The 16,754-nt window shown below is 42.6% G+C and overlaps 1 protein-coding gene across 2 annotated transcripts in view; it reads right to left on the minus strand.

Annotated features, from left to right (window-relative positions):
• Positions 1 to 1,283, minus strand: part of STX3 (syntaxin 3) — a 39,018-nt gene extending 37,735 nt beyond the window's left edge. For both annotated transcript variants that reach the window (XM_054563738.1, XM_054563737.1), the window contains exon 1: positions 1,040 to 1,283. In XM_054563738.1, coding sequence (XP_054419713.1) covers positions 1,040 to 1,069 — 30 coding nt within the window. In that variant the 5' untranslated portion in view covers positions 1,070 to 1,283. The remainder of the gene's footprint in view (positions 1 to 1,039) is intronic.
• Between the last annotated feature and the right edge of the window lie 15,471 nt (positions 1,284 to 16,754).

Here is a 16,754-nt window from a genome sequence, read left to right on the forward strand (position 1 = left end):
AGTAGCATTACAGTTTCCATTTATTAGTCCCCCGTGTGCTATGCACCACACCGGGGGCTCTGCACGCTCTTCTGAGATTAACCCTCACAACCACTCATTTCACAGATGACAAAACTTCGGCTCAGAGGTCAAGGGATAGCCACTTCTAACAGCAGCTCCCAACTCGATGGACTACCAAGGGCTAGATTTTTAAATTCCACTGAGGCAGAGCCTGTGTCCAGGGCTTAGCACTGGGCCTGCCCCTAGACCGCACTCAGTAATTTGTTGAATGAGTCAGTGAGTATCTGACTCAAAAACCTGTGTATGTTTTAGCACTTCTCTATATTAAGTCTCATTATGTCATTTGAATCATAACAAAGTTCTAATCAACGAATGATCACCCCCATTTGACAGATAAGGAAATAGAGGCTCAAAAGAGTTAAGCAGTCCAAGGTTCTACAGCCTTTGTGCAGCAGGGCTGGGAACAGGCTACTTTCGGATCCTCTGCCCCGACCACAGCTGACCCAACGGTGCTGGGGTAGATTAATAGCTACAGTGCGCCGCAGGACCAGGAGTTGCACCCATCTCCGCACATACGGAGTTCACAGCTCCGGGGGTCCCCGGGAGCCCGGAGCTGCTCCCCGTGGGTGGGGGCGGCCAGGCACAGCGTCTCCAAGGAGGGAAACACGGAGGGTAGAAGGAAGCCAGTCCTGGGTGTAGAGAGGTGCCCCGGACCTCACAGACTGCTCGTCTGGGCCCAAGCACCCCCGCGAGTCCCAGCTCCGGACTGACGCTGTCCAGCTGGGGAGTGGAGGAGGGAGGAGAGCCTAGAGGCATCCAGGGAAATCGCAGTCCAGCGATGAATCACCGGCACATGACCCCGGTGGGGAGGGGAGGGTGCGGAACGGGCGCGCGAAGCGGCTGCGGCTTGCGGAGGGCAGGCCTCGCGCTCGGCCCCGCTCCGGCCTGGATTTGGGGAGAGAAGAAAAGCCCCTCTCCCGCGCAGCTCTACCCTCCGAGGCCCCCCGCCCGCCGGGTTCGCGGGGGCGGCGGGACTCACGGCCTTCAGCTGCTCCAGCCGGTCCTTCATCCTGGTGCCCAGGCGCCGGGAGGCAGGTGAGCGCGTCCCAGGTGAGCTGCCGGAGGTGACGAGCCGGCCCGGGCCGGGCCAGGGAGCTGGAGGCGGACGCGGGCGGCGGCGGCCGGCTAGGAGGAGCGTCCGAGACCACGGGAGGCTCCGCCAAGCCGCCCCCTGCGGCCCCGCCGGCGCCGCGCGCTCCAAATCCGGCTCCGGGGCCAGCGCCGGCGCCTAGCGCTGATCCGACCGCGGACCCGCCCCTTACCTGGGCCGCGCCCCGCGCTCCGCCTTAAAGGGGCCGTGCCCGGCCGCCGCCCCGCCACCCTCGGCGGCTCTAACTCCTCCTGCCCGGCTCCGGGTCTCTCGAGGGAGCAGAGAAATCCCGGGAGAGGGTCCGGCGCTGGCTGACCCCATCGCAGGGCCGAGGAAGAGCCAAGGGATCTGTGTGACCTCAACTCCATCCTTTCCGTTCGACAGACATCCGCTGCCTGTGCCAGGCTCGAGCCCTCAACAGGTTCATTCCTTGTGGCGAGGTGGGGACAGCGTCCTGTAGACAAAGAACTCGAACACGATGCGATTTGTGCTCTAATGGGTGGGAGAGAGAGCAGCTAATTATTCCTGGGGGAAGGGCATTCTAATAAAGGAATTGGCACACCTGGTAGGGGGTGGTCCTACCGGAAATAACTGGAGGTGAAGACTCGGGACAGGGCAGGCTGGCACGAAGAATTCGGATTTTATGGTGTTGGCAGTCGGGACCCTTCGGAGAAATGTTACGCAGTTCAGTGTTGAAGTCGGAACGCCTGGCACTAACCCTGTGCATCACCGCGGGGAAATCACCGTTTCTCCGGGGGACTGTTTCTGTATCTATAAATCAGAGCCAACACTCCCTTCACGGTTTGGTGCGAGGCCTGTGTGGCAGAGGCGGACTGACAGATTAGTAAATTATAGCTCAGGGTTGTAAGTAAAGATAGTTGTATTGCAAAGCTTAAGCCGTTCTCACTTCGTCCGTGAGGTAGGCTCCCAGGTGGACTGGAACTTCCGAAGGGGGGTGGGGAGGGGTCTTTGCACGGCCCCTCCTTCTTTATTCCCCTCCCTCCCCACCCCTCTCACCTCACCCTCTCTCCGCTTGTCCTATTTGTCCCCTTTCTTGGGAACAAAGGACATACTCAGCAGACAGTGACTCTCAATAAATGGGACTGATAGTCCAAAGATTCATCGCTCAAGAAAAGAATCTACTCTAACGCATTCAGGTTAAAAGGCTGTAATATTTTTCGTAATTCTAGCAGACCTTTGCCCTTTTCTGCGATCTCAGCGCGTGCTCCATGCTGACTTCATCGCCTCCCATAAAAATACGTCTGTACAGCCCGGGAGAGGCCGGGCCGTTTGAACTCGGCCAGTCTCAGCCCTCATCCTCCCTCGGGAGTCCCGAACACTTCCTTCTGCCGCAGGCGTTGCCAGCTAGGTGGAGTGTCCCACCTGTGGTGCTAGGCGGCTTCTGCGCCCCCTGGTGGTCGTACACAGAAAAAAAGTAAATCAGAACTATAGCCCGTGTCCTCTTAAAATCTTTATTGGGATAGCTGCGTGCCCGCGCTTCAGGAAAAGCGAGTCTCCTGAATCTGGACACAGAGTTTTGCCACAAATCAGCGGTCACTTCACATCACACAATCTGTTTTCTCATCTTTCAAGTAAGGGAGCGTATCAAAGCTAACGACTACCAGTCTTCAAGATCAAGGATATCATGCATTCTTTTTTTTTCATTTGTGGATCTCTTGTTTTGAAAGATTCCATATCCCTCACAAAATACACTCACTATGTAATAAGAAATTTGGTTTCCTCGAATTCATACATAGCACAGACTGGTCATTGAGGGGAAGAAGCAACATGGGTGAAGGTACAAACTTTCAGTTATTAGATAAATCAGTTCTGGGATGTAATGTACAGCATGGTGGCTCTAGTTAACAATAATGTATAATATATTTGAAATATGCTAAGAGAATAGATCTTAAAAGGTTCTTACCAAAAGAAAAACTGTAACTATGTGAGGTGATGGATGTTAACTTATGGTAATTGTTTTGCAATACTGTATACACATACTCATATACCAAATCATGGTTATACATTTGAAACTAATGGCATGTTATATGTCAATTACATATCCATAAAATTGAGGGTGGTAAGATTTGGTTTCCAATGAGAGGATGTTTCCATGAAGAAAAAAAAAATGTGACCTTTTGGTTAGCCTGCGTGGCCATTCAGAGATAACTATATGATTTTCTTTATTTTTTAAACACTGAAAACAGTGTAAGGAGCACTCTTACCTGCCGTTGGAGCCCAGGAATCCAGGAAGGGAGGCATCAGCAGACTTCTTTTATTATGGCATTCTATTTGAGGGTAGTTTTTACAGATGTCAACCCTCTAAACCTCCTAGTAGGTATGAACCCTATTTTGTTAATTCTATCTTAACATTAGTATTTGTTCTTTCCTGACAGACAGAAGTCTGGAGTCTACCTCCAGTGGTGCACAAAGAAACTGGAGAAAGCCAAGCGCCTGGCACAGGGGGTCTGAGCTACAGGAGCCCCTGCACTGGCAAGAGAAACACTGACACTGAGCCCACGTGGACTCTAGGGTCTCCACGCAAGTGGGCGGGTGGCTTAAGGTTCCAGACTCAGTATCCTCTCTGATGTGTGTTCTTTACTCTGCCCCACAGTGATACTTGGTCTTTCCCTCCCTCCAGGTTTTAGCGCAGCCGTTTCCCCAGTACACAGAGTCAGGATTCATTCAAGTGTTTGCATTTTGTTATAAATAAATCAGCCAACACTTAATTTCATCTTTACGAACAGACCAGAGACACATTCCTGGGACTTGGGGCTCCTCTTTCTTCTCACTTCTCCCTCTCAGCCTGTTTCTTTCTCAGTGGAGAAAAGAACTGAGCCGTACCCCATAGATACTTCCAAAGCCTGCTGTGAAACAGGCAAGACCACTTTCTGGCTGGTGTACCTTGAGGCAGGGTTTCTGGTATATGGTGTTCAGTAGAAAAAGATAAGGGGAGCTAGGGAATTGAAGGGAAGAGTCTGTGTGTCCTCCACATCAGTTGTTTCCCAAGGCAGGAAGGGTGGAGAATAAACTTTCTAACTTAATAATCTTGCCCCCTTACAATTTGTACTAGTTATCTATGGCTGCATAACAACTGGCCCTAAAACCTAGCAGCTTGAAAGAACAAACATTTATTATCCTATCACTTCTGTGATTCAGGAATCCAGGTGCAGCTTAGCCGGGTGCCTCTGTGTCAAGAAATCTCGCAAGACTTTGATGAAGGTGTTGGCTAGGCTGCAGTCCTGTTTCGTGCTCGCCTGGGAGGGATGTGTTTCTTGGGTCCCTTACATAGGCCCTGAGGGCCAGTAGAGTGCGGTCGATGCTGCCCAGGAAGGTGAAGAAGAACATCTGGGCGCACAGCCACGCAGAGAGATGAGGGTTCTCTCTCTGGTCAGGATGCCAACCCGGTTCAGAGGGGACAACGGTGGAAGAGTGGCAGATCGCCCGCGCTGTCGCGTCGGCCAGGAAGAAGTACACAGGTACGCAAAGAGAGCAGTTGGCCCAGATGGTCAGAGAAATGGGGGCATTGCTGCTGATGCTAATCAGATACATAATCAGGAAGGAGACGAAAATCAGCATCTGCACCTCAGCGAGTTTGGAGAAGGGGCCGAAGGGAAAGTGAATCATCCCAGCTTGGTTGGCATCCTCCTTGCATTCAATGCCTCCGACCTGATAATGGCATAGGTGCTGCTCCCTGAAGATAAACAAATGTCAGGGCACAGAGCTCCTCCTGGATGACCCATTCGGCTCCGGGCCTTGCCCTTCCTTGATCTCCTCAACTCCAGCCACCTTTACCTCTAGGCTACATTCAGCAGCTCATCTACAGCAGCCTGTTGTTCTAATCACCCAGAACTAGTTCACCGCTGAAATATTTTTTAATTGTGGTAAGAGATACATTATATAATATTTATAATTTTAGCCATGTGTAAGTACACAATTCAGTGACATTAAATACATTCACAGTCTTGTGTAACCATCACCATTATTTATGCCCAGAACTTTTTTTTTATCCCCAACAACTCTGTGACCATTAAATAATAACTCCTCATTATCTCCTCCTCCCAGACCCTAGTAACCTCTATCCTGCTTTGTGTCTCTACAAATCTGCCCATTCTAGGTACCTCACATTAGTGTAATCATACAACATTTATACTTCTATGTCTGGCTTATTTCACTAAACATAATGTTTTCAAGGTTCACCCATGTGGTGATACATACCAAAATTTTTGCATTCCATTTTATGGCTGAATAATGTTCCATTGTGTGTACATACCACATTTTGTTTACCTACTCATTTCTTTATGGAAATTTAGATTGCTTCCACCTTTTGGCTATTGTGTACATTGGAGTATAAGTACCTCTGAGTCAGCACTGAAACCTTAGAGCCCAGTGTAGCATTCCCAGGCCACAAACCCCTCTATGCTCTTAATCCCTTGCCTGGTTGTCAAGAGCACAGCCGCTGGGGTGGGACCATCTAGGTCCATGATCTGCCATCGACCAACAGTATGACCTTGAGCAAGTTATTGAAGCTTTTTGCTTCAATGTCCTTATCTATAAAGATTAACTCCAAGATTGCTGTGAGAAGTAAATGTTTCTGCCCTCTGTGCATATATACATATGTTAACAATATCATTACTACTACTCTTCCTCCACCTTTTCAAGACTACCTTGATGCCTCCAGTTCCCCCAAATAAGCATGCTTCAGGCTTTATTCCCTGCCCCGCCCCCCAACAAAGATTTACAGTCCATCTCTTCCGTTAGTCTTTGCCAATACTGTCACTGTCCTTGGTTTCTTGACCTTTCGTCAACCCTGTTACCTTCTGTAATATCCAGCATCTCTGTTCCCGGCTAACCACAACTAAAGAAGATCACAAAATTCTACTGACTGGTGCCACAAAATAGAAATTAGCTCATTAGTCTAACCCATTGACACCTTGGGAACCACAGAGGTTGAACGTCTGGGAAGCCGACCAGCACTAGGGGAGGGACACTTCTAGGTACCGTGAATCCTTCCCTGCTGCCTATTCTCCAGGGAAGAGCACGGGGTTTGGGGACTTGCACAGTCAGAATTCTGGCTTCCCTCTGAACTCTCGCTCCTTCTCATCTCATCTCTGAACAAGGCTCTGCCTACTGTGATTCAATAGGGCCCCAAGAGGTTAATGAGGCCTTAACTTGACCATCCCGTGCAGGCCAATGTTTGAACACAAACAGGACTTGTTTGGCGATGTGATGTTCTAAACTGGTTTAATTGCCACTAGGCTTAACTATATTTTAACTATTGCTAAAATTTTTACCCTCTAATTTTTAGGGAGCTTAGCAAGACATAGTTTTACCAAATTTAAAAAAAAAAAAAACACAAACTCATAGATACAGAGAACAAATTGTTGGTCACCAAATGAAAGGGAGACTGGGGGGTGGGTGAAAAGGATGAAGGGATTAAGGAATATAAATTGCCAGTTATAAAAAAAATACAGAGATGTACAGTCTAGGGAATATAGTCAGTAATATCATAATAACTAGTTATGGTGTCAGTTGGATACTAGACTTAGCAGGGCAATCACTTCATAAGTTATATAAATGTCTAAACACTCTTCTGCACAACTGAAACTAATGTAGTATTGTATGTAAACTGCAATTAAACAATAAATAAATGAATGAATAAATAAATGAATAAATAAATAAAGTTTTACATTATCTGAGTAAGAGTTAATTTCATGCACCTAGACAAGTTCTAAGAATTCTTCAAAACTGAACTACACATCACCTGCTAAATGAGGCCATAGTCTAATACACACACCTTTCCCAACCCTCCTCCAAAAGGACCTTCCTCTGCCATTAGACCTGGTACATGGAAAAAAGTCAGCGGCAAAATGACTCTTCTGTGCCCTTGAGCTTGGAGCAGGCTCAACCTGCAATCACTGAGTATTTATCCCCATTGCTTTCTTTGGAGTTTGGTTAGTGTTATCTTGCCTCCCTTGCTGCTTAATCTACCAGCTGTGTGACCTTGGAGATGTCATGGACTTGGGCATTCTCATTTTAAATGTGGGAAGAGTGCAAGATGCATCTCAGAGTTGGAGCAAAAATTAAATGAGATCCCCTGTCTGAAATTGCCAAGCCCAATGCCATTCTTTCCTAGCTCCTCACACTTTTTTTTTTTTATCAGACACTCCTGATCATTCTCATGCCTGGTCATTACTATGATTATTGAATTTTTCCAAGATCATTGTACTGACAATGGATATATTTGCTAGTCAAAGTGTGATATGGGGACCTGCCGAATCAGCATCAGCCAGAAGGAGCTTGGTACAAGTGCAGGGTATCAGGCCTCACCCAGACCTTCCTAATTCTGTTAATAAGTATAGTAGTTTCAATTAAAATTCCTTACATTTTCTAGGTTTCAAATCATATCATCTGAGACCAATTATTTCATTTTCTTGTCTCATTGCATCATTCAGAATCTCCAGAAAGTGTTGGCTAATCATGGCAATGGGGGTCTTGTCTAGCACCTGCTATGTTATGAGCATGGTTTGGTCATTTCACCACGTAAAATGGTGCCTGCTGCGAGATTTTAATATAGTCTTTTTCATAGAAAGAGTCGGTACACGATACAGGGTTATGCTCTACAGCAGAGATCAGCGTATTTTTCTGTAAAGTCCCGGAAAATATATACTTCAGGCTTTGTGGGCCATACAACCTGTCACTTTTCCGCTTTGCAGTCTTAATCTGAAAGCAGCCATAGGCAACAGGGAAGCAGACAACTGCGGCTGTGTTCCAGTAAAACATTATTTACAAAAACAAGCAGCCTTCAGATTTGGCCTGTAGGCCATAGTTTATTGATTCCCACTTTGGAGCATAGGTTGGAATTTTGTTGCCATTACTTGCTATCTGTATGTGACCTTGGGCAAGTTACTCAACATCTTGGTTCTCAGTTTCTTAACCTGAAAAATGAGGATATTAGTAGTACCTCCTTCATAATGTATTTGTGAATATTAAGTAATGCGTGTGAAATACTTAGAAGAGAGCCTGCTGCAGAAGAAGCGTTCACTAATTTAAGCATGAGAGCGTAAGTTTTTCCTGACTTACTTACCCCCATTGTATTTCCAGTTCATGGCACAATAAGTACTCAATAAATATTCACAGAATTTTTGTCTAAACACTCTTCTGTACACCTGAAACTAATGTAGTATTGTATGTAAACTGCAATTAAACAATAAATAAATAAATAAAGTTTTAAATTATCTGAGTAAAATACTCAGTTTTGAAGAATTCTTAGAACTTGTCTAGGTGCACAAAATTAACCCTTACTCAGATAATTTAAAACTTTATTCATTTATTTATTGTTTAATTGCAGTTTACTCCAAGTTAACTATTATATATTTAAACAGTTTATTTCTATTATTATTTTACCCAGAGCTTTTATAAAAAACCTCTGCAGAAATATAGCAAATAACTTTTTAGCATCTGTTAACATAAATATAATATTTGCCACTTCTGTTCGGTGTAATACCAGAAGTCCTAGCCAGAGCAATTACCCAAGATAAAGACAAGGCATCCAAATCAGAAAAAAAGAAGTAAAATTATTTGCAGATGACACAATGTTATACATAGAAAAACCTAAAGACTCCACAAAAATACTATTAGAACCTGTAAAAAAAAATCAGCAAAGTTGCAGAATACAAAAGCAACACACAAAAATCAGTTGCTCTCCAAAAAGGAAATAAAGATATAATCCCATTTATAATAGCAGCTAAAAGAATCAAATACTTAGGAGTAATCTTAAATAAAAAAGTAAAAGACCAGTACACTGAAAACTGTAAAACACTGATGAAAGAAATTGAAGAAGACACAAATAAAAGATATTCCATGTTCATGAATCAGAAGTTTTATTACTGTCAAAATGTCCACACTACACAGAATTACCTGCAGATTCATGCATTTCCTATGAAGACTGCAATGGCATTTTTCACAGAAATAGGAAAAAATCCTAGAATTCATATGGAAGAAACCACAAAGGATCTCAAAGATCAAAAGCAATCTTGAACAAGAACAAAGGTGGAGGTGTCACACTTCCAGGTTTCAAATAACATTGTAAATCTGTAGTAATTAAAACGGTATGGTAATGGCATAAAAACAGACACATAGACAAATAGAACAGAATAGAAAGACTAGAAATAAATTCACACATATATGATCAACTAATTTTCAGCAAAGGAACCCATACACAATGGAGAAAGGACAGTCAATTCACTAAACGGTACTGGGGAAATGATACCTACATGCAAAAAAAAAAAAAAAAAAGACATTGGATTATTATCTTACACCATACACAAAAATCAACACAAAATGGATTACAGACATGAACATAACCTGAAACTGTAAAATTCCTAGAAGAAAACAGTGGGAAAACCCTATGATACTACTGATCGTGGCAATGGTTTTCAGAAGTAACACCAAAAGCACAGGAAACAAAGCAAAAATAAACAAGTGGGAATATATCACTGAAAAGTTCCTGCACAACAAAGGAAACAATAAAGAAAATAAAAAGGCATCCTACAGAATGGGAGGAAATATTTTCAAACCATATATCCAATAACGGCGTAATATCCAAAATGTCTCAGGAATTCATAGAACTCAAAAGCAATAAATAAAATAAATTTTAAACCCCACAAATAACCCTGTTTAAAAATAGGCCAAAAAAAGTGAAGAGACATATTTTCCAAAGAAGATATACAAATTTTGGGTGTGTGTGTGTGTGTGTGTGTGGTCTGACCAGAAGTTATCCAGCCATGTAATATGAAAAATAGACACATTTACTGAAGAAGATACAAGAAACATTTTACATAGGACAATGCAATGACACTTCAGCCCCCTTCAAAGTAGGCACCACAGGACCTCACACGGTTCTCCCAATCACCATCGGCTGCCCCATTGTATTTTCCTGAATCTCATTGACAGTCTGAAATCTCTTCCCTTTCAAAGATGGTTTTAGTTTTGGAAAAAGCCAGAAGGTGCAAGGTGCCAAATCTGGCCTGGCGGGTGGCTCTGTCACCTGGGTGATTTGAAGTTTTCCTTGAAAACTCTGCATGAGACATGATGCTAGAACAGGTGTGTTGTTGTGATGAAGTTGCCCATCACCAGTTGCCCGTAGCTGCAGCCTCCTGAATCATCTAAATAGTATCCATGGAGGAATGTTCAAGTTTAACGCAAAATTTGATGCAGATTTGTTGCTCTACTCATTCAGGTATTTTGAATGCAACAGCCACACTGTACATATAGTTTACTCAAGGGAGTCTACTGCCCCCATGGACTAGTACAGTGAAGTCATCATTGTTCATGCATGTGCACATTACAGTCCACTCTCCCTGGCTGCCAGTTTACATTTATGTTGTACAAACCATTCTTGTTACATTAACAATTGCTGGACTTTTTTCAGACAGACTACACACACACAAACCATACACAGATATATATTTATATATCTATATATATATATACACAGATTTTCAATGTCACTTTTCAAACATGACCATTCATTGAGAAAACACAAAACCTCACCTCATACCTGTTAGGATGGCTATTATCAAAAAGTCAAAAGACAGGAAGTATTGGTGAGGATGTGGAGAAAAGTACCCCTTACATACTGTCGATGGAAATTTAAATTGGTGTAATCATTATGGTAAATAGCATTGAGTTTTCTCAAAAAATTAATAATGGAGCTGCCTTGTGACCCTGCAATCCCACTGGTAGAAATATATCCTAAGAATCCCAAAAAAAACAATTTGAAAGACTATATGCACCCGTATGTTTATAGCAGTGTTATTTGCAATAGCTAGGATCTGGAAACAGCCCAAGTGCTACTCAGTAGATGAGCAGATAAAAAAAGCTGTGATACATCTACAGATGGAATACTGTGCAGCCGTAAAAAAGAAGGAAATCTTATCTTTTGCAACAGCATGGATTATTATGCTAAATGAAATAAGCCAGTCAGAGAAGGACAAGCACCATATGATTTCACCTATATGTGGAATCTAGTGAACAAAATAAGCTGACAAACAAAATAGAAATAGAGGCATGAACATATGGAAGACAGACAACTGTCAGAGGGGAGGGGTGAGGAAGAACTAGATGAAAAAAAGCGAAGAGATTAGCCAAAGAACATATATGCATAACCCATGGGCACAGACAACAGTGTGGTGATGGCCATAGAGAAGGGGGATGGGGATGAGGGGCAAGTAGGCAAAGGGGAGGAAAACGGAGACACCTGTAATAGTGTAAACAATAAAAAAATTATTTCATATATATATATCTTGACGATAGATCTCAAAATATGTGATATCTAGGAGTTAAAATAATGGAATCATGAGAATGAATGGAAATATAGGTGAAAGAAGGGCAGCCAGAAATTGATAATTGTTGAAGCTAAGGGATGGGTACATGAGGGTTCATTGTATACTTTCTGCTACTTTGGTATTTTGACATTATCCACAATAAAAAGTTTTTCAAAAGAGAAAAACATCTCATCATGTGATTATAAAAGGGCGTGGTACACTTTTAAGTATACTTTATTGATTATGCTATGTCAACGGTCCTGATTTTTCCCCGCTTTGCTCCTGTCCACTCAGCACCTCCCACTCCCTCAGGCCATCCCCACACCATTGTTCATGTTCATGGGTCATGCATATAAGTTCTTTGACTACTCCATTTCCCATACTGTATTTTACATCCCCACAGCTATTTCGTAACTACCCATTTGTACTTCTTAATCCCCTCACCTCTTCATCCATCCCCCACACTCCGCCCCCCACCTGACAACCATCAAAATGCTCTCTGTACCCACGACTCAGTCTCTATTCCTCTTGTTTGCTTAGTCTGTTTTTTTAGATTCAATTGCTGATAGATCTGTATATTTTGCCATTTTATTGTTCATAGTGTTGACCTTTTTCTTATATAAGTCCTTTTATCATTTCATATACTAATGGTTTAGTAATGATGAACTTTAGTTTTTTCTTCTCTGGGAAACTCTTTATTTGCCCGTCCATTCTAAATGATATCTTTGCTGGGTAGAGCAATCTTGGCTGTAGGTCCCTGCTTTTCATGACTTTCAATATTTCTTGTCAACCCCTTCTAGTCTGCAAAGTTTCTTTAGAGAAATCAGCTGACTGTCTCATGAAAAATCCCCTGTAGGTGTGGCACATTTTGATTGTTGTTCTCAATTCTTCACTCTCTCCCTCTGCCAGGTAACCTTGTACCATCAAAGAAGGGGCAAAGAAAATTGGCTGTCTTTGTTGACATTGGTCTTGATCATGTGACTCTCTCTGACCAATGGAATGTTAGCAGACGTGCTTGAGCACAGGTTTCCCCTGCTTGCTAGGTCTGACTAATCCTCTCACCTTCCTGTATCACAGTAAGAAATGCATTTCACGGGAAGCACCTGATCCTTCAGTCTGGCCCCTAAACAAGGTACGTGCAGCAGATTTGAACACAATCTGCAGCTTAAGCAGAGAGGCTCCAGCTGATACATAATCACCTGCATAAACAAATAAAAATGTAAATCAATAAATCCTTATACTAGGTTTGGGATTAGTGTGTTATATGACATTTTTGCACCAATAGCTGATTAATACAGAGTCAAACCATTACCCCCAAACTGAACGTTTTAGGTATTTAAACATTTTCAAAAATACAAATAATGGTCTTTTCTGTATTTCTGATCATTAAATTTAGCTACAATGTTATGAGGCTGTTTACACCGGTAGGCTGAGAAGTTTTTACTTGTGGACATTTTACTAAAAGGAAAATTATAAAAAGAATTATAACAAACTCTTATTCTTCATTTCTTGGTATCAAAAAGATTGTTAATACAAATTTTGTTTTCTTAACATTCCAAAAGAGTCATTCATGTTTCTCATGGGATTTGGTAAAACTTGGTAAAAGCGCCTGTGTTATCTTTCTCAAGTTCTGTCTCTTTCTCCCCAAATCCAAGGACAAAAACAAAAGGACGGAGACCTGACCATGTAATGGAAGCATCCAGTGTTGAGGTGGTTAAGCTTCCACTGCAAATATAAAGGCTCCTTAGTTTGATTTTCTAGAGATTGATCTATCTTAACGGATATGCCCAGTATGTTCAGTTTACAAAAATTAGAAATGAATCAGTAAATCACATCCATGGATCCATTACTCACCTGGAAAATCCAGGAATAGGTGGCCAGCTGCTAACATGAGCCAGTAGGCATCATGGTATCTATGGGCAATGGAATTCAGTGTCCAATGTTGCAATAACTTGTGAATTTATTTGAAGAAAAAGTCTGTGGCCTCCTCTAAGTCATCATCCTGATGAGAATTCCAATAGTTCTGATGAAAATTCCAAATGTTTTGTTGTTGTATCCAAAATAAAGAGGGAGTAGAGTCAAGAGAGGGGAAGGAAAGGAGAGGGAGAAGAAAGGAGATAAGTTGTTGTTTCCGGAGGTCATAGAAAGTACACATATTTTCTGAAAACTTAATACAATAGTTGCTAGAGAAGAAGGAGAAGGAAAAAATGAAGAATGAGGATGAGGGAGTGGAGGAGGAGGAGATGAAGAAAAAAGGTGGGGAGGAGAAGAAGTAGCTTTTCCCTTCTAGGCAAAAACGTTAAATCACAGAGGATTCTGGCTGGCTTCTCAATTATTCCAATTGATAACACGTACCCGGAGGCATGTTGGTTCCTCTGCATTTGCTACTTTACAACAATGGTCCTCACAGTGCAGTCAGTTTTCAGGACCACGAGCATCCGCATCACCTGGGAACCTGTTACAATACAAATCCCCAGGCTCCACCCCCGACCTACTTAATCGGAAACTGGAGAAGGGGGCGTCCAGCCATCTGAGTTTTAACAAGCCTTCCACGCCTTCCATGTGATTCTGCTTTAGAAAGTAGGCAGGTTGGGAAGTGAGCAATACTCACAGCGATCCTGAAATCTTTACCATCTATTCCCCAACCTCATTCTCTTCCAACAGCCTAGAGCTGCCATGGTTACTATGACCACTACTCTCAGTAATTTCTGTGGTTATTAGATTTGAAGGGTGGGACCTTTTTTTTTTTTTTTTTTTTTTTTACCACCACCACCCTTTATATTGTGGCTTCAATGTAAGTTCCATTTTCAAAACCTTTGATTCATATGTGGGTTCAGAGAGGGCTGGGTTAGTAGCAGGGTTCGTCCTTTCAGAGGAAGGTCAGTTCTCAGCCAACTCCTGCATCTCTCTTAGCAGCCTTGCGGGTGTTAGATTCCTTATCTCTGTGCGCTAGATCTAAGTGGATATAGATCATAGTAAAGGAGACACACCAACAGAGTTTTGATGATAAAGTGATCCAATTGTCCCCTGGAATTCTGTTTCTGTCTTTGGATTCTGTAAAATCTTTTAAAATCTGTAAGACTAGCAGCACCACAGAAGTCGGATCCAAGTTTTAACTTTCTATCCAGATAATCAGTAACTTATAGATCCGTCATCCATCATGGGAACTTATTCACATGATTTAGTCCAAGTGAAGATAGACAAAGGGGACACAAAAGGTTTGACTGTGCATTGATCAATTTCCAGTTGTGTTCAGGGCAGAAAAACATCTCATGACTTCAAAATAAAGAAAATAGACACTATGCATCTAGTCACAACAACGGCAATGACCATTTCATGGGTAAATAAGCTAACTCTTTAACATCCCATTGATTAACACAAATCTGCATGGTCCTAAGGAATCAGGGGAAAATTTGGGGGGCTCTGTCTCCAAGATTCAGGATGTTCCAGACTAGCTGCCTACATTGAACTAGTTTTTACAGGAACCTCGAAATCTCCCAGACAATGGGAGATTTTCTCCCATTCGAACATATATTCTCCCTCTCCCTACCATATACAAGTAAGAAATCCTTCATTCTTATACTGTCTCCTGCAGTTTGGTGTTATGATAGGTGTTGGGTGTGCAATGGTATGCACAAACTATGAATGTGAAATAAGAGAAAAATATAAAACAAATAGCCTAAGTCATCAATTATAGTAATTAAAATTCAGTAGGGAAAGATATACTGGAAACTTCTTTTTTTTTTTTTTGAGATTTTATTTATTTTATTTTTAGACAGAGGGGAAGGGAGGGAAAAAGAGAGGGAGAGAAACATCAATGTGTGATCGCTTCTCATGTGCCCCCTACTGGGGACCTGGCCTGTAACCCAGGAATGTGCCCTGACTAGAAATTGAACCAGCGGCCCTTTGGTTCACAGGCTGGCGCTCAACCCACTGAGCCACACCAGCCAGGGCAGATATACTGGAAACTTCTAACATAAAGTACCTTTATGTCACTGGATTCCCCCATGGGACTAGAGTGTCCTGGTTCAAAGTGGAGTAACAGTAATGCCACACCGACATACTGATACTTGTCCTGTGGAGATAATCAGGTGCAGAAAGATATGTTACTATGCATAGAGAACTGAAAACAGGAAAAAAGATCATCAAGGATTTTACATATTAGTGTATCAGAACAAGAGCTTGTGTTGTCTACAGCAAGACTCACACAGGGCCATTAGCACAGCTTTTGAAAGTTGTCATGTTAATAGCTAGCCTGTAATGGCTACCAGACACTGTACAACTCACTTTATAGTCATTACATCTTTACAATAACTTTAAGGGAGAGATATTAATATTATTCATACTTTGAAGATGAAGAAACTGAAGTATCCAGAGATAAAGTTGTCAAGGTCACAGAGTTAGTGAATAACCAAGTGATGGTCCCAGGTCTCCTTGACTCCAGTAGTTGAGTTCTTAACTCTACCAGGCTTTACTGCCAATTCCATGGGCCAACCAGTAGGGCTGTGTCTCCAGGAACCAGAGATGGGTGTTTTGGTACCTGTAACCACAGCTGAACTCCTCATAGGCTATGCCAAATCTCACCCATGTAATTTTTATTTGAATCAGTAGAATTTTTAGAGTTGCCCCAACCATAGGAACCTTGTAGATTCAGAAAATTAGCTAAAAACTCTGGGTGGAATTCTCTTTATTTTTTCTTCTAGTGCCATTAGGACCATTCTTACATGTCTAGAAGAGCCTTGACCTGAGAAAAGCTATTTGCTGGTTTTTCCTGAGTTCCCTGGGGGTGTCAGTGACAAGATCACAACTGGTTCACAGTCCTATGACAAAAATCAAGCCAGGATTTATGTAACGATTGGTAAGTACAAGGAGATCTAAATGCCAGCCTCTCCTCCACCTCTTAAATCACTGCAAGGGAATGAGTCTATCAATTACCTTCCCTGTGTCTTGGTGACTGAATGGAGGTATTAACTATCTTCCTACTTGCTAAAGATTTTGAGAAAATTAAATGAGATAGTGGAACATAAATACATTGAAAAAAACAAAGTGGCCTAGAACAAATTGTCCCTGAGTTGCTACAAAATATGTCCTCATTCTCCAAGCTTTACACCCAGGTTACATCACTCTCTCCTCCCACCTCCACAATGTTCTAAAATTTTCCCCTCTTCCCAAGGCCTGAAAGAGAAGCTGAATTGATTCTGGACCATAAAATCAGGTAAGGTGCTATTATATGTCCCTATTAATTTACACCCCACCCCCATCCATCTTAGCTCATA

Source organism: Pteronotus mesoamericanus, unplaced genomic scaffold (assembly GCF_021234165.1).
Source record: "Pteronotus mesoamericanus isolate MK-2021 breed Mesoamerican mustached bat unplaced genomic scaffold, CSHL_Meso_final scaffold_83, whole genome shotgun sequence".
NCBI lineage: Eukaryota > Metazoa > Chordata > Mammalia > Chiroptera > Mormoopidae > Pteronotus > Pteronotus mesoamericanus.